The sequence below is a fragment of the Nelusetta ayraudi genome, unplaced genomic scaffold (assembly GCF_046127955.1).
Source record: "Nelusetta ayraudi isolate G7.1 ecotype Tasmania unplaced genomic scaffold, CSIRO-AGI_Nayr_v1 ptg000031l, whole genome shotgun sequence".
In the NCBI taxonomy this organism is placed as follows: Eukaryota; Metazoa; Chordata; class Actinopteri; order Tetraodontiformes; family Monacanthidae; genus Nelusetta; species Nelusetta ayraudi.
This window is the reverse complement of record NW_027466081.1, coordinates 1,215,598-1,239,298: the sequence shown is the minus strand read 5'-3', so window position 1 is coordinate 1,239,298 and position 23,701 is coordinate 1,215,598. Positions and strand designations below refer to the sequence as shown.

The following is a 23,701-nucleotide window of genomic DNA, read 5'->3' as shown; positions in this document are numbered from 1 at the left end:
TTTTACTTGATTCAATTCAATTTTACTTGATTCAATTCAATTCTACTTGATTCAATTCAATTCAATTCAATTCAATTCAATTCAATTGAAACAGCTTAGCTGCCACATTGACCGTCCCTACATGACTTACTACAGAGCATTTAGCATCTATTTCATATGACAGCGTGTACTGTAATTCCATTTAATGTTAAATAAAGGAAATCTGTCTGGACTGGGCGCGACGGTTACTTCACAGTACCTGTTTATGGAGGCTGAGCTTGTCGATTTCTGACAGGACCCAGCCGACACTCCCGTCTCCCCCGCACACCAGGATGCGGAAGTTGTCAAACTTCTGAAAGAGTCGCAGACTGCAGGGGAAAAGAAGGGAGGTCTGTTTCATGCCAAATGAGGCCCTGAATGCCGCGCATACATTCAACCAATACTGTTTGATCAAGCGCTTTGACCAAGCCCCCCGTCACTCACCCGAGGTGCGGCCCGCCGTTGACCAGGTCGAAGACCTGCGCCGGGTTGAGCAGCTGCTTGAAGCGACGCAGGAACTTCACTCCCTGGTTGTCGCCGCTTTTGGAGTTGACGAAGACCAGGAGGGGACTGGCACACGAGGGCGGGCAAGTGGCCTTCCAGAAACCTGCAGGAGAACGCATGGCATCGGGTTCCGATTCAATTCGATTGAATTGCAGTTTCGAGAAATCCACCTTCTGGTGGCTGGGCCTCCCCTGGCATGTTCGTTGTCATCTTTATCCATTTTGTCCAACTTAACAACTGTATTCCTACTGCGTTGATGCATTAAATCAAAATCCAAACGGAGTCTCGCTTCATCCCCATTGGTGGACTGACTGAAGGGTCAGGGGTCAACGATGTTAAAAAAAACACAAACATATATATGTATGTGTATATATATACATCAATGCATCAACGCAGTAGGAATACAGTTGTTAATTAATATGTCTATGTATATATATGTATATATATATATATGTGTGTAATTACATATACACACACACATATTTATATTCATACATTCATATATATATATATATATATATATATGTATATATATATATATATACATATATATATATATACATATATATATATATACACATATATGCATACATATGTGTGTGATAAGAAAAACCAGCAACATCGTTGCTTGACAATCTTGTCAGAGTCCCTGAGTGCAGGAATTAACCCTGGCAGCGCAGCAGCGCCGGCACATGCGGACACACGTGGAACGCACGGCGGCGGTGGCGGCGGAGCATTAGCCCGCACACACACACACACACACACACACACACGCACACGCATATATAAACACTAATCTTTTAGATGTAATGTAACTGACAGTATAATCTGCGTGACTGGCTGCTGACAGCTCGCTGCACACTTGTGGACTCCAGGGCGCCCCCTACTGTCTCGTCCTCATCTCTCCGTCTTCCCCGCACGGACCTCTTTTCTGTGGAGCCCCCCTTCTCTCTCTCTCTCTCTCTCTCTCTCTCCCTCTCTCTCTCTCTGCGATTATGTCAGCGAGAGGAAAGCGGAGGGAGGGTGAGTTGGGGAGATAGACAGGAAGGAGGGAGACGTGCGAGGAGGGGAGGAGGAGGGAGGAGGGAGGAGGGAGAGTCACAATGCAGCAGCACGTGTTTCAAGCAGCGCCCCCCCACCACCACCCGTCTCCACCCCCAAGCCCGTTACCACCAAACTCCAGGAACGTGACGAAAAGCAGAGGGGAGAGAGAGAGAGAGAGAGAGAGAGAGAGAGAGAAACAGAGAGAGAGAGAGAGAGAGAGAGAGAGAGAGAGAGAGAGAGAGAGAGGGAGGGACGGCTGGTATTGTTTCCTCTTTGCCTATCTTAATTTTTTTCTTCTTTTATGAGTCACTCCATTCGCTTCATTTCCCCTCCTCTTTTAGTTTTTTTGTTTGTTTGTTTGTTTGTTTTTAATCAACCCGCCAATTAGCTGATGCTAGCTGTTCTCTGCAACCGGCCGCAGTAATCCAATTACTGCACGCGCTGATCTGAGTTCGTCTGGCTGCTGCTACAACCCAGTACGGGTTAAACATGGATGCGAACGATCATCACCATCATTATCATCATCCTCATCATCATCATCATCATCATCGTCGTGTGTGAAGTAAAACAACACACAATATGTAAGAGAGAGCCAGGAGGGAGCCTCGGGCTGCTTTGGAATAAGTCACCCTGACTTTGTAACAACCGCCCACACCATCAAGTGCGCTCGCAAAATGTGACGCGATCGCTGTGCAAGTCCCTGTTGACAGGACTCCAAATTTATTTTATCATCTTTTTTTTTTTTTTAAACACTGATCTATTTCAAGTTCTAAGGATGATGCGTGTCAACCAATCAGACTTGGCTATTTTTAACGGTGAGGGGGAAAGAAAAAAAAACGCCATTTCCTGGAACGGGCATGAGTGCGTTTGCTTTCCCCTCGTTTTAATACCTTTCATAATGGTAGAAAGATAACAGCCTGTGTGGAAACTGCTTGGCTACCAATTAACATGAACGCAAATAATGATGTTTTCTTTTCTTCACTATGGCAGCTACATTGGCTACTGTAGAAAGCAACTGGATCGGGTATATCACTATGTCTTTCTTTACAACACTACTGTTTAGTTCCAGTTCAGTTTATTTTACTTGAGCAAAGGACAGTGTTAATAAAACAAATTGTAAATAAGCCAGAGCTAACCAGAAAGCTATTTTTTCCATCTGTATTGCTAATGCCATGGCGTTATGAACGGCTTCTTGAAGGATAAAAGTACATTTCAAAGACAGAACATAAGTAGATCGAGGCGGATACAAACGATACAAATAGACAAGGAGAGCATGTAGCGGTAAGGGCACAGCACGGGTGCTTAGAAGAGGACACGTTAATCATAAGTGGTTAAAAAAGACGTCAGCAGACTAAAACCTTACCATCTGAGTCGATGCTGTTTAGTGCCGTAGGAGGAATGATGGAGACTTTGCACTGACCAAGAGGACACTTGCGGGGGTACAGGTCCATACACGCTGTGTGCACCTGCAAGAACAGCATCAATAGAAGATTTAAGAGAGGCCAAAGGGGTGATTTTTTTCCCCCCATGTTGTCATTGTATCTTCAGAACACTGTCCTGAGTCAGAGCCAAAGCCCGAGCTTCGACTTGCCAACACTGTTGATGGAGTCAATAGTGGCTTTTGTAGCTGATTTCCCTGACATGATGGTTTGAGAAGACTGGAGGTGTTCAGGAAGTGAGGAACACAATTCATTCAAATCCTGCTTCACTTTGCTTGGTTCTGGTTATTGGGAACAGGAGGGCACCACCACCAATCAATATTGTATACACAGTATTTTGGTCCTAGACGTTCAATGCTTGGTAGACCTGCAGTGGGGTTTGAACATTGATATCTGTGACTCACTGGAAGCTAGTCCTTCTACTTCAGCTCGTTGCAAATGCGAGTGTGGATGGTTGCTTGTCTGTCTTTTTCCCCTTTGTCTGGCTATGATCCAGGGTCCCCTGAGATTACTGTGATGGGCTTCAGTACCTCATGACACTGAGTGCAGATTTGTGTTTGAATTTTGAATATACTGCTTCTCACTTTGCCTTGTCAATACGCTTAACAACGCATTGGCAGGAAATTATGACACCGCATATTCTTGGATTGTTGTTGTTGTTTTTTAGTAATAGTGTTATTCTTGACACTATTCGTGCCGCTGAGTGGGGAGGGGGTGGGGGTCTGCACTCAGAATCTATGGTTCAATTTATGACATAAGAGCCTGAGCAGAACCAAAACAGGAAGAGGCATTGTTCTTCCTACTGCCTATCTCTACGTAGCAGCAGACTATTGAAACTCAACCCTGTAAAACAATGGGCCAAGCGAATCAACAGTGAGTGAAAAGCACAACAGAATTATTTTCGACTTGAGAAGATTAAAAACCAACCAGGGATTTAGATTTTTTTTGTGGTTGCTTTTGTTTTGAACTGTAAGCCACGGTCCAAGCTACAGTAATGCCTTGCTTTCCCAGCGACTCAGGCATAATAGAACTATCTCACTGTCACAACACCTGACATTGTCATGTTTCAAAGGTTAAGTGTGTGACATTTGGAGATTTTGAAGAAGAAACAGTGACATCAAGCAGGTCACGTTTGGGATTGTAGGGTCTTTTTCTCTTCCTCCCTCTCCCGAGCTTGCCAGTGACCTACAGTGGCCTGCGCACCCAAACCTGAATACTTTGTCTGTCTTCTTCATTGGTTTATTTGAAGACGTGAGTGGTCACGTCTTATATACATTTATGTGTGTATATATACACACACATATATATATATATATATACACACACACAGGTTCATTCAATATATTTGGGGGTTCATTCATTATATTCAAATATTAATTTCAAATATATATATCATATCTATCTATCTACTAGTATATTAAGCTTTTAACAATATAAAAATCAGAAATCAAGCCAAATATGACACACTGGACCTTTAAGGCTCTCTTTAACACAAATGTCAAATACAGAGAAAATCTTTTTTTTTATTATCATTTTTTTCTCTGTAAATACTGTCAATTTTTTAATTTTCTAAGCAGTAGTAGAAAATTAAAAACTAGTATGTGCTAACACCAAGAAAGATGAGCATAAATAGCAAGAATGTTTTGTGTGTGTTACCATAGCTTTGCACCAGAGGCAGCGCCAGTCCTGCAGCCTCAGCACGCTGCCACAGGTCTTATCGCACACAGCACACTTGGCACTCACAGGTAGGTTGCCTTCCAACCACTGATGAGGCATTGCAATCTGTGGAACAGACGGGTAACATTTAAGAGATGGACATTGATGGCAACTACTTTTACACCTGCACTGTCTTTTTGGTGAAATATCTCAAATATGCAGAACCAGGTTCAGCAGATTCCTGAAAATATGTGTTCAATGCAGACTTACACCATCCTCATCCTCGATAATGTCCTTCCCTATTGAAGCCAGGGTCGTCCACTTGCAGTTGTTGGTGGCCCTGACGGCACAGCGCTTGTGAGCTTTGAATTTACATACTGAAAGACAACACAAAGAGTGGTCACACGTGTTTGATCTCTCACTTTACAGCAGGTTGCAGTTGCAGTTTCTTCAGCAGCAACAATTTGTTGAAACAAAAGCTAACCACAGCGGTGAGTAGACCACAACAGAAAACGTTCTCAGTAACTTGTTTTGTCTTCTTCGTTGGGTGTTGTCTTGGTGTTACGATGTCATACCATAAAAAAAACGTGATGAAGAGGACTGTTTGAAAAAAATGGCCATCATTGAGTCAAAACATCTGGTGGTGGATTCATGGATCAGACACCTTATTTGTGAACAACATGCTATGAGAGCAATAAGTCACCCTGAATTTTTTTTAGCCTGGTTAATAAGTCTTGAGGGAACTCACACATACACACAAATCAAACTGGCAGTTTGCATATTACAGATTACATTATTTGGCAGATTTGTATTTCAACAAAAAGAAGCATGAGGTCGCCCCAAACAAATTGTATTAGTGTGGATGAGTGAGGGCGGAGCCAAACAGAAATTCACTTTGTAGGAAATCCATTTCTAATTGCGTGATGTGCAGTAAATGATGGTCAATTCGTGCCAGGGGGATGATTGGGCACAATTTCCCCAGACTTAACTGCTTTATTTTACTAACAAGGGAAAAAAAAAAAAAAAAAAAGTGAACAATGATGGATCATTGTGTCACTGACGCACCCAGTCATAAATTAAGCCCGATGAAAACATCATAGGGCGTGAATGCGACTCACCCTTGTGCACTCGCGGATATGATGAACAGAAACACCACTGAGCAGCGAGGGTGCAACAAGCCTGAGCCGCCAGTGCTCTAGCTGACTTACACAGCACGCATACAAGGTAAAACATTGTCATTTTTGGTAAGCTCAGCCACTAAGCCCCCCCCCCCACCCAAATTACATGTATTACCCATTCATGCATATATTAGTGTCAGCATGTCATGGGTATAAGTCATGGTCTTGCAGATTGGCAATTTTTCTCTGCCTGTAGTGTGTGGGTTAACGAGTGTGTAGCTCAGGGCAACTGAGGGGTGAAAACTTCACTCCCTTCACTCCAACTTCCTTATCAAAAGTCATTGAAAGCACTTGGCTTAAAGGTCCAGTGTTTCCTGCACTTACCATAGATTTAAGGAAGCTCGCGCCTGACAGCGTGTTTGGTATGTATGTATGTATACACATATATATGCACATAGAGCAAGGGTCTTCCAGTTAGCTGCTATCTTGCCCAACCATTTCTTTAAGGAAACCTGGTGTTTACTCTAAATACAAAACACAATATGGCAGCTAAATAGGAGCAAGACCCTTATTGCTCTATGAAAATTATTATGAGAAGCGTTCTAAGGGTAGGAAAACCAAATGACCTTTATTGTACTGCGAGTATACACTTTTACTGTATTAACGTATTTATGAGCAGCATGTTAAGCTTTTACTTATATAAAAAGAAAATCGTAAATCAAGCCAAATTTTACAAACCGAACCTTTAACAGTTAACTTGTGATAGGATGTCATCATAAAAAGTTGATTTTGTCAGTTTACACACTGTATCTGTACTGCACATACAAGAATACAGTTGTTTTGGGTTGCTTCTAGCTTTTCTACTTGGGTATATTACTTTATTCTATTGTAAATATTTGTATTTACTTTGCTTTTCTTTGGCTGTGACTGTTGGCCAGTGGATATGGAACTGAAAGTAGAAAACGAGGGCGGATGGCAGATGGCAGATGGCACTTCCTTCCTTTTTTTGAAGTATAACAACACTTATAGACTTCACTAAACGTAACACTTAACTTATACACTTAACTGAAATATTATTGGCGCGCGCGCACACACACACACACACACGCACGCACGCACTCACACAGACACACACACAGAAGTCATATCCGGGAGCAGAAATTGATGTTTCAATGTAGTGCACCACTGAAAGCTGTTAGGGAGCATTAGCAGAACATTAGGAGCGTTCAGATAACACCATCAAATCGCCCTTTAATGGTTCGACAAAAAACTGTAAGAACACACCGCGTGTGCCGCTCGTGACCGCTCGTGTACGGGTGCAACAAAGGCAGAGATGCGGAAAAGTTTTTGTCGACGCGTGAGTGTGTGTGTGTGTGTGTGTGGCTCCGTGGCACAAGATCGATCTCCAGCAAACCACCGTGAGCAGGAAATCGAAATGAAATGTAAGCTGCGTTGATGCCTGCGCAGTTGGTTTGATTGGTCACCCTCCACTTTGAACAGACACTCTCCTCTCTCCACCTTCCTCACTCTCTCTCCGATTGCCTTCTGTTTGATTGGAATTCGAGAGGCTCTTCACGTGGAGGACAATCAGGATTGAGTGACCCAAACAGACCATTTCAAAATTTGGAATGAGAGAGTATGCAGATGATTCCTTCAGCTCTTTTTCCCTCTCGGGAAGGGATAGAGCACATTTCCGGAGATTAAACAACAGCTTCATACGTCCGTTACGTATGTCTGGCGTGATTGTGCGCCGCTTACCTTCGCAGGACAGACCGTGAGACGTGACCCCGGACAAGCTGTCTTTGCAGACGTTGCAGAAGGTGGGCCGTGCGTGGGAGCAGGCGTACCAGTTGTGCATCCCTGAGAAATGTTCCACGTTGAACTGAGCCGTCTGACAAACGAGAGGAAACGGAAAAAAGGATTCAATGCAAAAACTTCCAATTGTGCGTGTAATAAGTGGTATATCTTCCTAATGTCGTCATTGCAAAGATAATTTAACTTTTTTTTTGTTGGCATATTAAGACTATTTTGATTGACGACACCGCTCGATAGGTACTAGACGCAAAGAATTGATTTTTTTGAATGGCGTGCCCTTTGGAATACCCCTCTGAATTCCTCTCCAATCATGAAGTGATGGATGCCAGGTGCTCACGATAGGTGGTCACAAAAACTGCCCATCAGAATCACTGATTAGAAGACACAATGTCTTCTTTTTTGATGGGAAATAGATACATGGATGGATGGACGGATGGATGGATGGATGGATGGACGGATGAGAGTCATGCAGTGTGCAATGTGTAATCATATCTTCATGATTCCAACGACCTGTCAAATTATGGCGTGTTGAATTTAAAATGTGTCACTTCAGTTGTCGGCATTCTGGCATTTGATTAATTATGCAGTACATTTTCATTTCATTCAAATACCGTCTTGCTTTTTTTTTGTGTCTCATTTCAATTTTCATTGCATGAAGAGTTCTACGTAATAATATATGACATAAATAATAATTTACTCATTTAATATCTCCATATACCTTCTACAAAAACAAACAAAATTTAAGTCCCGTCGTTAACAGCGAATGACGGCTGCCGGGACTTGAATTAGAAAACACACATCAGCCAATCAACGGGCTGCTATCAAGAGATCCATCTGGTCGACAAGATGGCAAGAAGACACTAATGGGCAGATTCTGCTTCCTGTGACGGTGATCCGCTATCAACCCCAAAAATTGCGATTGGATCAGTGCAACCGGCCCTGGCGGAGAGCGGCGACGGCCGGCCGGCCGGCCGCCTACAGGAGACTCGCATCACTGCATGTTTTGCAGAATGATGAAAGAAAGATCAAAGACAAGCCCGGGAAACGAGAGCGCGGCTGATCCTCGGTGGACTCGACTTCCTAGAGGTGAATCTTATTCAGGGAAGACAAACCTGTGGCCGGTCAAAGCTAACGTAACCAATGCAACACGACTGGTATTGTGTGTGTGCGGCAGGTTGGTGCCCCCCCCCCCCCCCCCCCCCGCCCCCCCGCTCCCCCGAATGCACCTCGTGTTTCATAACGGAACTTCTAACAAGAGTTCCTGAAACTGGGGCGCTCGAGCGTTGCACCGACGTCTCGGCAGGGGGGCGCGTTTTGGGGCGCGTGTGCGCGCGCGCGCACGTGTGCACCCCGGAGTGCATGTGCTTTGCTTTGGGGGTGCTGCTGCTGCATTGCAGTGCGGTAAAGGGGTGGGTGGGCGAGAGGAGAGACGGGGGGGCTGGGTGGGAGGAGGTGGGGGTGGGGTGGGGGGGTCTTATGTAAGATTTCCCTCTCAAGTCGAGAGCATTAAAATGCAGCGCCTGCCGACGTCCTCCGGCTCCGGCCGCCTCCTCAGCGCCCTCGTTGGCGACGCGGAGCCGCAGATTCACGCTGTCGGCATCGGGTGGTGCAACCTCCTGAAATGCACCTCAGCCGGTTACAGTTCCAGGCCGACGCGGCGTGTTCGAGGAACTGCTGTCGGTAAAATGATTCGTTTGTGCGTTCGTGTTTACAAAGGGCAGCTCCACTTGACTTTTTGTGATTTCTAAGCTCGAACCCGTGCTGAGCTTGCGCACGTGGCTGCCGACCACTATTACTTACTGTCGCTGTTGCTATTTGGATACTTGAGTTGCCCTTTACACTTGGACGTATCAGATTCCAAAACACACACAACTATTGTTCCAGCGTCTTTAAGAGGGACACAGCGGTTGCAGGAAGCCGTCAAGCAAATGCTCAGTCAGGGCAGCGACCGCGCTTCAGACGTCCCAAACAGGAAGAAGACGGACGGACGGACGGACGGACGGACGGACGGACGGACAAGACGACCGGATCTATAGTCCCGATTAGCGGCTTCCCTCCGCTCTCCCGCTCGCACAGGCAAAAACTCACATGAACCCTTATTATGATGATGATGATGTGGAGAATTTAAAAAAAAAAAAAATGTTGGTTTCTATTTACCTCATAATGCTCCCTGGACTGGACGGACTTGAGCGAACTGATCCAGTCCTCCATCTCTTTCCTGTTCTCCGCGCAGAGGATGAGCCGACGGAACGGAGTGATCACCTGAAAGAGGAGGGAGGGGTGTGATCATGGGTGAGTGAGAGAGAGAGAGGGAGAGAGAGAGACGGGGAGGGATGGAGGGAGGGAGGGAGGGAGGAAGAGGTAATTTTCAGCCCCTCCTCAGCCTGCCATCCCACCGAGGATGGAGAGTCTTCGCTGTCGTCTTCCCTCCCTCCCTCCCTCTCTCTCTCTCCCTCATTAATTCCGGCTCACTCATTCCCCAACACCTGCAGTTTTTTTCTTTCTTCCTTTGCTCCCTCAATCCCGCCCGCCCTCCCCTCCCCTTCCCCCAGCCCCCTTCGCTCATGTTGCTTTGAGGAAGATGAGCGCCGACAGGCGAAGAGCCTCGGTAAAAAGCCGAGAGCCGCCGCCTCCCTCGTCCTCCTCCTCCTCCCCCTCTCGCCTTCTGTCGCTGAGTGTGTGGTTGCGGTGTTTAAGGCGAGGCTTCCTTGACATGACCCCACACACACACAGGCAGCACCCTTTCAACGCCCCCATCACTTATTTATGCCTGATCATCTCTTTGTCTCTCTCTTTGTCCCATCGTCATCCCTGTTCACTTTAGGAGGTGCAGTAGAGCCAGTAGAGCACTGAAGTACCGAGTACTGCTGGTAGCGCGCACGCTCGAACACAATGAGACAAACACAATGCGGGCAATGAAGCGCAAATCCATACTTTTTGCACGAGGAGCAGTGTTGAGGTGTGTGAATTTTGATTTATGATCAATTCATTTTGCTCGAAACCTGAAGGGCTTCTTGTGTCTGGTGAATGCAAGGTTGTTATTGTTACACACACACACACACATGCACGCACAAGAATATGCAAATGATGCTCACTGAAGATCTGCTGCCCTCCCATGATATTTTACGCTAGCTAAGAGATAACGAAATATATATATATAGTATTAGCTTCTCTTTGCCTCTCACATCCATTACATACGGTGTAATTATGGAGATTAGAATACAGCTGTTTTTTTTTTTTCAATAGACAAACGCATAAGGAGAGACACTGAGTGCAAATATGTGGCGCAGTTAGAACCGCGGTGCCCCGGACATCCGACCGGGAAAATGATCGTATGGAATCCATTGAATGTGTGGAAATGTTGCTAATGCATCTGATGCCGTGGCAAATTGTTAGGCTGCTGTGTAGGGAGTGAGTAGGCAGCTTTATAGCATCACACTGAAGTGCGGCAGAAACTGAGTTTGCTCAAGACTAACTTATATTTTAAAATATCGTCCTAAAGAAATGATGGAATCATTGGCTGCGTTGCCATGACAGTTTTTCGCAAAACATAAGTGACGACTTCCTTAGAAATATCACGATTTGCGATTGCAATTGTGATTTGCGAAGTGTTTCGATTGAATGGTGCGAAGCGCATAAGCCGTAATTCTCGTAAATCTCGCCGGACGATATTTACGAGAATTACGTTTGCGTGTGTTTGTTTATGTTTGTTTGCTGTTGTAAGAATATTCCGCTTCCTCCTCCGTCGTAACAAACGTAACGTGCCATTTTCACTTGAAGTGAGCTGGTCATGTGACCCCCGTACGTCTCGTCCGGTGACGCGTCTATGCGGAAAAAAGTGTTTCCATTACATTTTTGAGATACACCGCTATATCGATACCACCACATGAGAGCGCAAAAAAAAAAACAACCAACAACTCTCAAATATCTTTTAGCAATAAATGAGTGGTTTTTCGAGGTTTAAGGCGTTTCCATTACCAGTTTTTTTTTTATCGCGATATTTAGGTTTTGCGCATTTCTAGAGGTAATGGAATCGCAGCTAGTCTGATGATCCTTGACTTTTGCATGTAATAGACTTAAAAACAAAACCTTAGCAGAAATCCTGACTCATTTCAGTCACTCAATCAAAAACACAAATGGCATACATTTGGCAGGACAAACATTTTACACATTTTGCGAAGCAAAAAGAAAGCGCTCAACTTTACTGACGCTCAGATCAGGATCGCACCAATCATGACGATCATTAGGTTTCCTAATTATTATCTATTTCCGTTTCTGCTTCAAATTGATTTAATGTTTAGCCATTTGTGTGATAACAGCGTGGTTTCAATGTGACTTTTGATATTTCGTTAACACACTGGTCAACTAGAAAGTAAGACAATGGGGAACTGTTGGAGTATTTATGTGAGGTCCTCCATTGTGCAGCAGACCACACAGTCCTACTTGGCTCTCCTCACACTACAGCTTTGCCAACATAACAAAACTTTTGGCTTTAAAGATGAAAGAAATAACACGCAGAGAGATACTGGCCACACCTGATTGGCCTTTTGTTTAGATCCACTGTCAGCTTACTTAATAACACCCATGCGGTCTGACCAGACAGGAAGGAGAAACATCTTTCACTGAACAGTCCACTGGGATAACTTTGAAAAGATACAAGCATCATCTACTGGCAAGGGAAATAAAAATAACAGAAATATTCTCATTAAACTGAAAAGCCGCAGAGTTACCGCTGAAACTCCGCTGTGCTTTCTGACGATCTCCTTATAATTGGGACAATGTTTTTTTTCCTCCCCTAGTCATGTCCTGGAGTTCATGTCAGGGGAAAAAAACCAGCACAATGTAGTGACGTCACATTGCGACTTCATCAAACACTTTGTGTATCGCGGGTCCATTTCCTGTCCTCTGCGTGACGAGCTAACCGAGACAGACGGTGCCAAATTACTGCATGTGTGTGTGTGTGTGTGTGTGTGCGCGCGCACACATGACCGTGCACGAGGGAAAAGTGATCCTTGTGGACGTGGTTCATTTTCTCCCTCCCAACCCCTCTATTGTTTGTGTGTGTGTGTCTTGTGTGTAAGGGGGAAGTGATAAGATTGGTTGCCAGGGGAAACAGGGCTGCCTGTTTCCAAAAATGGCACGAGGCTTCCCTTAAGTGAGACCAGTCTGTGATAATTACCAAAACACAATCAGCTGGTGCAGCGCTGGTGCTTGGTTCAAAGACTGTCTGCTGTCGGTACATTTGAGATTTGCTTTAAGGAAATAAATTGAGCGGTAATATGCAAGTGAATCCAGTAACTGACTAACTAAGAGAGCAGTGCAACCTGCATAATAATAATAATAGTAATAATGATAATGTTAATAATAATAATAATAATAATAATAATAATAATAATAATAATAATAATGAAGAGAGGAGTTTTTATTTACCCTTCGTGGGTGAATCATCTCATGATCAGTTTTACAGATTATGTCATGGACTAGTGCAAAATTCAACAGGACACAATCTGGTCCACATGACGCTGAATTCATACACTGCATTCTATCAAACTGTATATTTTTTATGATCTCTGATCTTATGACCGGCTGCTTCTGGTCGTACGAAAGTTTTCCCGGGCATACGTGACACTCGACAATGCACGCTGCAGCTATTTGGGCAGACTGAACAGAAGTCAACTTGTACAGTCAAGTACAGGTGTGGATTAACCGGCACCGCGGTGGCTACTTACTGCCTGCCTGTGCCTTGCGTTGCAATGCACACTGGGGAACCTGAAGTTGTGCGTTTTCTAGTGTGGTTGCTGCAGGTAACATCATTACCTGGGGGGGAAGCTTTTCTATTTACGGCTGCCTGCAGCGCACAAAGGAAACAACAGAAGCCGGATCTGCTCTCCGTCTCCACATGCAGGCAACATGGGGAGACTTTACACTAATATATGTGTTTGGTTTGTGTGCACAACTGCGGGGCGACCGATGCTTCAACTGTTGCCTCTTCACACTGAGGTGTTTTCGTGTGCTGTGCTTTAAATGTAACCCTCTGATTGGGACGCACGTCAGTGAAATCATTTCACTTGGTGATTGCAGCATCTAAAAGTAGGGAGGGAGGAGGTGGTGGTGGTGGTGGTTGAGGGGGGGCGGGGGGGATGCTTAAGTGTCTCCCCCCCTGCACGTGTGCTGGAACGTGCTTCCCCCCCCCCCCCTCCGCGCCGCAGCAACGCCGCCTCATTGTGTATTTACACAGCAGACGCATTTCAAACAGCGCTCTGAGCAGGCGGAGGGACGCCGCCGAGTGCACCCCCCACCCCCCTTCCTCCCACTACCCCCGCCGTGCAGCCACGATGGAAACGCATTGCGGCCGCTCGTCCACAGCAGCAGCGACCGTCAAATCCAGCGCAGAGCTGCTGGTGGCCCCACCTGCAGCGGTGCCCTCGCTCTCTATCAACTATCTACAGCGACCTGCGTGACAACGGAGCTCGTCAACCAATACCCCCCCCGGCCATCCCCTCCGCAGGCTGATGCGTGAAGGGGGGACGACGTGCACGTGTGCGAGCAGCCGTACCTGCTGCGGTGCCTCTCAACCAGAGCGAGCCGTCTTCATTCTGTCTCTGCGCAGCCACGTCCACTCCTCCTCTTCCTCCTCCTTCTCCTCTTCCTTCTTATCCTTCTCCTCTTCTTCCTTCTCTTCCTTCTCCTCCTCTCCCTCTTCTCTCCCTCCTCCCCTACCTGCTCCTCCTCTACCTCCCCTTCCTCCTCTACCTCCTCCCCCCTCTCTTCCTTCTCCTTCTTCTCCTCCCCCCTCCTTCTCCTCTTCCTCCTCCCCCTCTTCTTCTTCCTTCTTCTCCTCTTTTTCCTCCCCGTTTTTCCTCCTTTCTCCTCTCCCTCCTCTTCTCGTCTTCCTCCCCCCTCGTCTTCTTCTCCCTCCTCTCCCTTCTTCTCTGCCTCCTCCCCTCCCTGCTCCTCCTCTGCCTCTCCTTCCTCCTCTTTCTCCGCTACCTCCCCCCCTTCTCTTCCTCCTCCTCTCCTTCCTCCTTTTTCTCCTCTTCTTCCTCCTTCTACTCCTCTACCAACGACCTTGCTCTACACCTCTCCCCCAGACCCCTCTCCCCCCCCCCCTTTCCCTCGGGCAGCGTGTGCGTGAGTGCACAGCAGTGACATCACCTCAGGATTTCCTCTGCTGCATTGGTCACTCGCAGTTCACTGATACAGCACAAATACACAACGGCCGTCACTGTAAAAACACTTAGAATACACTGCAACTACCGGACGCAACAACCCGAATTCCCCTCCTTTTTAGTCACAACCGACAACCCCCCCGCCCTCCCCGCCCACTGCCCCTCTTCCACGTGAATTTTGCAGCGCTCCGATCCTCATCCTCCTCCTCGAGGAAAAGCAAAAATCCGAAATGCATGCGGCGGCGGCGGCGGCAGCACATGCACGTCATCCCGGCCGCGAACACGGCAGTCGGTGAGCGATCTGAGAAAGTCAGCCGAGTGTTTCAAGATGTTGCTAAAAATAGCTTGGTGTTCTCCTCTGGGCACTGCTCTGCCGCTTACCTCCTCCCCCACACGGTTTCTTATTATAGCAACAGCCCTCGAGCGAGGAGACATTTATAGAAAGGACAGGCCACAACGCCGTCTATTTTCATGTTTGTGCCTGTTTTTTTTTTTTGTTGTGTTCACCCTTGAGTTCGTTCCCCTTCAGCTCTCATGCGAGCTCAGTTGCTGGTTATACAATAGATAGACGTACGCAGACACGTGGTGGTATGTGAGTAAAACACAGGAGAAATGCCAGCAAACCTTTGGGACTGTCATCTAATTATAGGCTGAAGGTGGAGACAGCCTGGTCGAGCACATGCTTATAACAGGTGACTGCAAACATCTTGATAGTTTACATGACTTCTTCCTTACCATGACTTTGATGCTGAACATTTGGGAAACCAAACAAACACCGAACAAGTCCTAAAAACATTCTTTTGAAAAAAAACAAACAAAAAAAAACACTCAAGTCTATGATAAATTATTAAATCGCACACACATGGCAAGCGAGCACTCACTGTGAAGCTGTTGTTGACATTCTTGGTGCTGGACTCTGCAACACTGGCGTCGGATAGATCCACCTCGTCAAAGATAAGGGACTGTAGAAAGGTGCGTGAGGAGATAAAAGAAGAGGTTGGAATTGGAATTGGAAGAGAGGAGCAGAGGAATCAGCTTTGCAACGATACTTCAAACCCTTAGCACAACTGCGGGAAGACAGATGCTTAAAGGGGCGAACGATGGACACAAAAAGCGTTCACTTGATGGAAATGATGATTCAACAATGGACGTAACGTGCGAAACGTATCCGCAGTTACGTTTAGGAATCAGTAGCTGCAATCTTCTCAAAAACGAGGTTTTCGGTTTTGTGCTCATGTGAAACTGAAACGCTGATGACTGACAAAGGCCCCATTTGGCCATCAACAGCTGTACACTTTCACATGAATGAATGTCACATCCCAGTGATGTGGCTCAAGTGCTTTGTTGTTTGTTTTTCCGTTTCCTCCTCGAAACGTACCTTGTCCCCTGTGTGCGAAATACCCGTCAATATTCGGGGGGGAGTGGGGAGGGGGGAATCCCCCATCCTCCATTGTTACTCAATAGCAATCTATATTCCTTAACATGCAGGAGGCTTAAATAACCTTAAAATATCTCAAGGATGCAACTTCGTAGCTATTTGGCATCAGTGCTAGTAACATCACCTTTTATTCATTCTTCTGCGAGGTAAACCAGTCAGGGTGATTTTAATTGTGTGTGTGTGTGTGTGTGTGTATATATATATATACATACATACATATATATATGTATATATATATATATATATATATATATATATATATATATATATATATATTTATATATATATATATATATATATGTATATGTATATGTATATATATACATATATATATTAGTGGTGTAAAGATAAACCGATTTGAATCGGTTATCGGTCTGTGACGTATGAGATCCGAGTGCATCGGTTGATGGAGCCCTGGATCGGTAAAGATCGGTAAAGTAAAAATAAGCACTTGGGGTTAAATTGTCCATTTGTCTTGAATCGCACTGAACCGAATCGGATTTTTTATGAATCGTCCCTGAATCGGATGGTAGCTTGTGAATCGAGATTTGAATCGGATCGTTTTGTGAGTGAAAGATTCACACCCCTAATGTATATATATATATATATATATATATATATATATATATACATATATATATGTATATGTATATGTATACATATATATTAGGGCTGTGGAAGTTAATGCATTAATAACATTAAGTGACCGTGGCAGCAACGTTAACGTTAACATTAACGTTAGGAACATTTCATTGAAAATAGTGAAAATAAAAATAGAATATTTCCACAAAGGAATTACTATTGTCCTCTCCAATTTTTTCCAAGAGTTTCAGAAACACAATAAATATCTAGTTAAGTTACATATAGAGCAGGGTAAAGAAAAAAAAGTGCAATTAATTTGCAATTAATCGCGATTAAAATTTCTTTCAGGGGATCTCATGGGTGAACATGCCAAGATATAAACACTTACTAACTTCACTGGCTGCTCACTTCAAATGCACTTCACAATCGAATGATGACTTAAAAACCTAAATGTTACTATATTTAGTTCCAATGTGCTCAGTGACGGAACTAAACATGCACCTATTATAATCTTGTGACTTCTACATGACTGCATGATGGTAACCTTGTGACTCTAACATGACTGTCTTACGTAAAGCGCGTTTCTGTTCTAAAGTGACTACTGAGGTCAATTGTCCTTTGACCTTTCTCTGACACCTCATTCAGAGGCCTTTTCTCCGACTGAGGCAGCCCCTCCCTCTGGGCAGGAAGTGTCAAGCTTATCTTTGTTGCAACAAGGTGTAAGTGTGACTCCTCTCTGTGCTCGGGGAGCTCCTTTGATCTCAACCTTGTGCTGTGTGAGGTGCTCATTAAAGAGTTGGTATGATTTTTCAATTAATTATCTACAAATGTTTTAAATGACAAATACAAATGGTTATGGTTATGCATATGTATCTTTGAAAGTGATGATGACCCATACTGAACTAATTCTTCTTGGATCAAATATTAGATACTACGCTGCCGCTGCAAAAAGAAATTGGAGATACAATTTTTTAATCAGAGTGCAGCAATCACATTCAGTTAAACTTGTGGGACGTTGATCTGGTCAGTGCAGTAGAAGAAGGGGGTTGTTAATCAGTTTGAGCTGTTTTGTTGTTCATGAAATAAACAACAGTGTACTAGAAGGGAAACAATGAGACATCCAGCTTAAAAATGAATGGTTTTCCAGGTTGAGGCCACTGATATATATCCTGTTTTTATCTCCTCATCTTATGGCTGTAGTTTTTCATTTGGCTTGGGTCAACATCTCCACGGATAGCATGGTACTGTACCTAGATGCTACAGAGGTCGCAGCTCCTCCAGGATGGCACATCAATACGTGCCATTGTGTCTCCCAGCGCTATTTCAAGAGGATAGAGGTAATTACTCTGGGGGAGGTGGACAGGGCTGTAGAAGGTCATTAAACCTTCACCAGTACAAGGAGGAAGAGGATGAGCACTGCTAGGGGTCCACAAAACGACCACCAGTCGTCCATTGGTGTGAACGTTTCTGAGCAAACAATAAGAACAAACCACAAGGGTGGTTGGAGGGTCCAGTTGTAGGCCCTTACTATGGCATTTGCCATAAACCACCAGGGTAGGCAAGTGTGCCACTGGTACCCTGCGCTCTTTACAGATGAGAGCAGGTTCAACCCTGAGCACATGCGACAGACGTGGACGGGTCTGGAGATGATGAGGAGAACGTCATGCTGCATGCAACTTCATTCAGCACCACCAGGTTGGTGGAGAGTTAGTGATGGTCTGGGGAGGCAAATTCCTGGAAGGAGGCACTGACCTCGACTGAAGACATGTATAATAATGATACGAATAATAACTACAACCACAACAACTACGACTACTACTACTACTACGACTACTACTACTACTACGACTACGACTACTACTACTACTACTACTAACAATAACATTAATAGCTACTGATGATGATGATGATGATGATGATGATGATGATGATGATGATGATGATGGAAATTTAAATTTAACATATTTTATTCAACTTCAACAAATTTCCCATAAGAGCAGCATGAAAGTCATGCAAAACAAAGCCAGCAAAGAGACAAGAAGACACATCACACGATATCCGACCAGGGCTGCGATGAGTAAAGCACACCGCTGAGCTCTTCATGGGCCACAGGCCAAAAACAGATGCTGTCAAAGGAATGCCCTTTGCTGGCTGTGTGTGTGTGTGTGTGTGTGTGTGTGTGTGTGTGCAAAAAGTCCGTTTGTGCCACGGTCAGAGGGCCTGTCGAGGCCCGGCTGGAGGGGGATTGCGGCCAACATGTACTGAAAGTGACTATATGTGTGTGTGTGTGTGTGTGTGTGTGTGTGTGTGTGTGTGTGTGTGTGTGTGTGTGTGTGTGTGTGTGTGCATGCCTTGGCACTTCCTACAACTGTGCGTAAATGTGTGAGATGGGTGTCAGCCAAGAGGGCCAAGCATGACTGGCATGCCAACACAAACACTTCCTCTTTTGTAACAGGACCCTCGGCTGCATCACATGTCCACATGTGTGTGCGAATACCTTCTGCAGTGCATTCGATACGCCGCCTGGCCTCTTTCTCCCATGCACAAGGGCACACCCACACACGCAGACACACAGACACACACGGCACAAAGTCATCTGCGTATGTGCGAGCAGACACGCTGTAATGAAAGTTGACAGTGACTGGTGGATGAGGGCAAGCCGGGAGACCCTCCATCACCCACAGATCCAGAGCCAAGCCGCTGTACCTTCACAAATGCCCCTTTCTCTTAGTTTTAAGCTCTCACTTCTACGTCTTCTACGTTTAACATACTGTCCATAAATACATTAATAAAAGTGTTCTCATATATGTGTATATATATATATATATATATATATATATATATATGTATATAAAAAGTTGAAATGTGACCCATTAGAAGTCAATTTAATGTCAGAGGATAAATGTTTAGGGTGTTTTTACTGTTCTCTAATGTAAAAATGGGTCACATTGGACCCTCAATATTATTTAATTAAAAAAAGGGTTAAATAATGAGTTCCTTGCACAATTTTCATTGTGAAATTTAGGTTCTCAGGAAAAATTGCCACTTTTCAAATAAACGTTATGCCCTCGATAAGGTCAATCAACTAACGATTAATGAATTAATCGATGATTAATCGATTGCATCCCTAATATATATTTGCTTATATAAGAATATACATAATATATTACCCATGTTACGTACAGTATATTCATATATTTTAGAACCATTCGAAGGGTGTAAAAACCAAGTTACTTTTATTGTATTGTGAGTACAGAGTTTCACTAATGTATTTATGGGCAGTATGTGAAGCTTTTACCAATATAAAAATCCTAAATTAAGCCAAATTTTACACACTGGACATTTAATGGGAGCGGTTATATTTGACTAGTCACTACGTGTGCTTTTGCAGGCAACCCTGCACTGCCGAGCAGCTTGGAGGACTGCCAGCAGTGCTGACGTTGATGCCCCCTTACATACAGCGAGGAGTTCCAGTATCCACAGGGCAGCACAGCCAGCCAGGGAACTCTGGCCGACCCAGAGTGGCTTGTCATGTGTGCACTTATTCAGTCTTTAAGGGCCAATGTCACTGCCTGACCATGGAAGACAAAAAAGTTCAGTAATACACGACTAAAAATCTTAGAAATCGTTTCATCTATCAAAATTGCGGATTAATAATTTCTAGCTTTTTTAAAAAAAATTTTGCTTTACCCTCCATGGTCATCGAGAGACTTGAAGCAGCAGCTGATGAAAATAACTTAGAGAGTTAAAAATTAAAGCTACAGGGATGAGCGGATTTGTCTCACACTCATTTTATATCACTATACTCTAATATGCGGTGCATCCATGAGATATGGTTAGAAATATAGCCATGTGGAAATAAACAGTACACCAGTTTTTGTGACAAAGGCAAATATTCTATATAATTGAATGTACCTGACCCAGCAGCGTCATATGACATGGATGCAGCACTTTTAAACAGGGATAGAACGGTTCATGAAAAAACAAACTGTTGGGTTCTGCCGTCTCGGTCCAGAGCGTGTATGCATTGTCGCTGGCCACATGCAACAGTGTTCCTCCATGCCTTTTGATAACACCTCAATTTGAATGTCCACTTTTGTCACGTTAACGTCGTCGGTCCAATGCATTTTGCAGTCCTCTCTGTCGAATTGTCTCTGACATTTCTGAACCATTCACGAAAATTGCTGAAGAATTCATGTTGGCGCGGTGTGAATGAAGCGGAAGTGAAGACTTGCCAAGGGAGAGGAGCAGTAGGAGCAGCCACCATGGGTGGCCGGACTCAAGTGGAGGGCGAATTTATGTTTTTTTTTTTTATTAAGATTTTTTTTTTTGGATTATCATCATTATATATTTCAATTAGCTACAGCCAACATGCCCTAAAAATTCCACTGCATTTTTCCACTGACAGTGAATAACCATTTGTTCTTGGCTTCGGTTTAAGGTAGCCTCCTGTGTATGGTATTTCTGCCGACTTAAAGGTCCAGTGTGTAAAATTTTTTTTTAAGGAAGCCCGCCTGACTGCGCATTTCATATTAAGCTCACTGTCAGGTGGGTGCAAGATGGCAGGCAACTAGGAGCAAGACCCTTATTGCTCTAAGTACATTCTTATATATATGAGTTCATTCAAAGGATAGGGAAAGTCAAATTACTTTTATTGTACTGTGAATATGCACTTTTATTACTGTATTTGTAGGAAGTGTGTTAGGCATTTTCCAATATAAAAATCCTAAATCAAGCCAAATTTTACACATTGGACCTTTAAATACAACAAACCCAGACGGACCGAACCGGAACCCAACGGTGGATTTCGTGAACCGTTCCAGCCCTCCTCTTAAAACTCTAAGACGAATCTGGTGAAGCCAGATTCCCAACCCTCCTGGCTACGCTGTGCTGACCCGCATGGTCTCTAGGCCTTCCTCAGATCCACTGGCACCCAAACGTTGCGGCGGGAGTTGTGCACCTGTCCAGCACAGGGAAAGAAGCTGCCAGCACACGCGACTCCTGGACACCCTGTGCAGCGCGCGCTCTCGCCAGTGCGCCAGAGGACCGCCGGACTGGCGAGGCGGCGCGGACGGGGGCGTTCACACAGGTGAGGGCCACACGCAACAAGACCAGGGGACAACACAGGAGAGAGACGTCAACAGGAGGATCAAAGTGCTAAACATGCAAAATAAAACACGTCTAAACTTTGAGCCCGGGAGCTGAAACAAGGAAACGACCCGAAACAACAGATCTCATTCTGTCCGTCTACACACAGCAGCTGCGGTTACTTGCTGACTGTTGACAGTGTTGCGCCATTCATCAACCTGATAATAAACTGGGCAGTGTCAACATTCCACACATGCTCAATGTCTTCAACAACATCAACACGTTACGCCACTAAGTAATTATTTGCAAAAATAGTATACACCACTACTTGTACTATAAATATAAATATAAACTATACAGCTACTACTAATGTAAATAGTTTATTTTTGGGTCCTGGATATTTAAGGGTAAACACTCCAAATTCCAATGCCAGACTAATCTAATCAACTGAAGTATAGCTGATGGATGGTTGGGCTAAAATGCTGTTTTTCCCAGGTGGGGCAGGATTCTGCACTACTTTTCACAATGAACAAAACACAGAAAGAGTCCAGAAGTGGCAGAAAAAATATTTTCTAAAAATGTAAAAGTCAGCGACAGAAAACTAGCGTCGTCCTCGATTCCACATGAAAATAAGAAGACGAGGAGGGCGAAAAAAAAAAAAGTCGAAGCACGTGAGCGTTGCGCTACTTTGCACGGCACTCTTATCAGTGAACAGCAAATTAGTAAAGTGAATAGAAAGACAGGCGCCACTGTGTTTGTGTTCCAGTTGTGCACGCTTGCCTCTCAACGCTGGCTGCTCTACACGGTGCTGTGAAGATTCTAGGATATCTAGTCTGGCTGTAGCGCTCGCTGCTTGCGCACATCCAGAAGAAAAAAAAAACAACCTGCAGTGAACTTCTGTGAAGGTAGCTGACATCAAAGCTTCATCTGCAGGAGCTTGTTTGTGGTATTGGCAAACAGACACAAGAGGAGGATCACCGTGCTAATCGCCGTTGCGTTGATTGGATGACGACAGCTCACCTTGGCATCTTTGGCATAATAGAGAGTTCGCCCCCTTAGTTTGAAGTAGCGCTTCCTCCACCTCTGGAACGAGCTGGTCTGCTTCAGCAGCAGTCCCTCCTTGATGCTGGTCTGGAAGGAGAACAGAGACAGTGTCGGCAAATCTCACATCTGGTTCACGGCCTGCAGGTCCACACATTCAAGACGTTCTCAGTCAATTTCGCCGCGGTAATTCTGCCTTACAGGCACATTCATACAATGGCAGAGGTGACGTTAACGATACTTTGAGTAAGATCAGGCTTTTTTTCTTTTATACACCAAGCAGTTCTCATGCTAAAAAAAAGCTTTATTACCCTGTTTTTCGGGCAAAATGTGCGTATTTTTAGAATAGAATAGAATATCTTTATTGATCCCACCATTGTAGTTAAGAAAAAAACAAGATCTTTACATCTTATGGAGAGTTGAATGTGCAGCTATCGATACGCTGACAACAAATACGGCTTTATTGCACATTTGAGAGAAAATGTAAAGCTGTTAAGAGGACGCATTTTATTGAGTGCAGGTGTTTTTACATTGAACGGTTTTGACTGAAGGAAAAAAAAAAGGCAATTAAATCACAATTAGTATAATTTTGGAAACTTCATCATTGAATTCAAATGTCCGTGGGGCCTGGGGCAGTTGGCCTATTGATTAATCAGCTATCAGCTACTTTATGCTGCAAACAGAAAGTCATGACTTTTTTGTTGTAAACAAAAACAAAAACAAAAACAAAAAAAAGAGAGCTTGGAAGACCTGTAGAGGAACAGAAGTTCCTCCAACTACTTATTATTA

The 23,701-nt window shown here is 44.5% G+C and overlaps 1 protein-coding gene across 9 annotated transcripts in view; it reads right to left on the bottom strand.

The window, feature by feature from the left end:
* Positions 1 to 23,701, bottom strand: part of dgkh (diacylglycerol kinase, eta) — a 50,915-nt gene that overhangs the window by 19,288 nt on the left and 7,926 nt on the right. For 8 of the 9 annotated variants that reach the window (XR_012927262.1, XR_012927261.1, XM_076030761.1 and 5 more), the window contains exons 3-11: positions 22,892 to 23,002; positions 15,645 to 15,725; positions 9,752 to 9,856; positions 7,538 to 7,670; positions 4,932 to 5,038; positions 4,662 to 4,787; positions 2,930 to 3,032; positions 463 to 625; positions 239 to 347 (exon numbers count right to left, since the gene is read on the bottom strand). Coding sequence is in view for 7 of the 9 variants with exons in the window: in XM_076030761.1 (XP_075886876.1) it covers positions 239 to 347; positions 463 to 625; positions 2,930 to 3,032; positions 4,662 to 4,787; positions 4,932 to 5,038; positions 7,538 to 7,670; positions 9,752 to 9,856; positions 15,645 to 15,725; positions 22,892 to 23,002 (1,038 nt within the window). In the remaining 2 variants the exon portion in view is untranslated. Of the gene's footprint in view, positions 1 to 238; positions 348 to 462; positions 626 to 2,929; positions 3,033 to 4,661; positions 4,788 to 4,931; positions 5,039 to 7,537; positions 7,671 to 9,751; positions 9,857 to 14,150; positions 14,193 to 15,644; positions 15,726 to 22,891; positions 23,003 to 23,701 lie in introns of those variants that run through there. The other variant, XM_076030766.1, reaches the window with a different exon arrangement.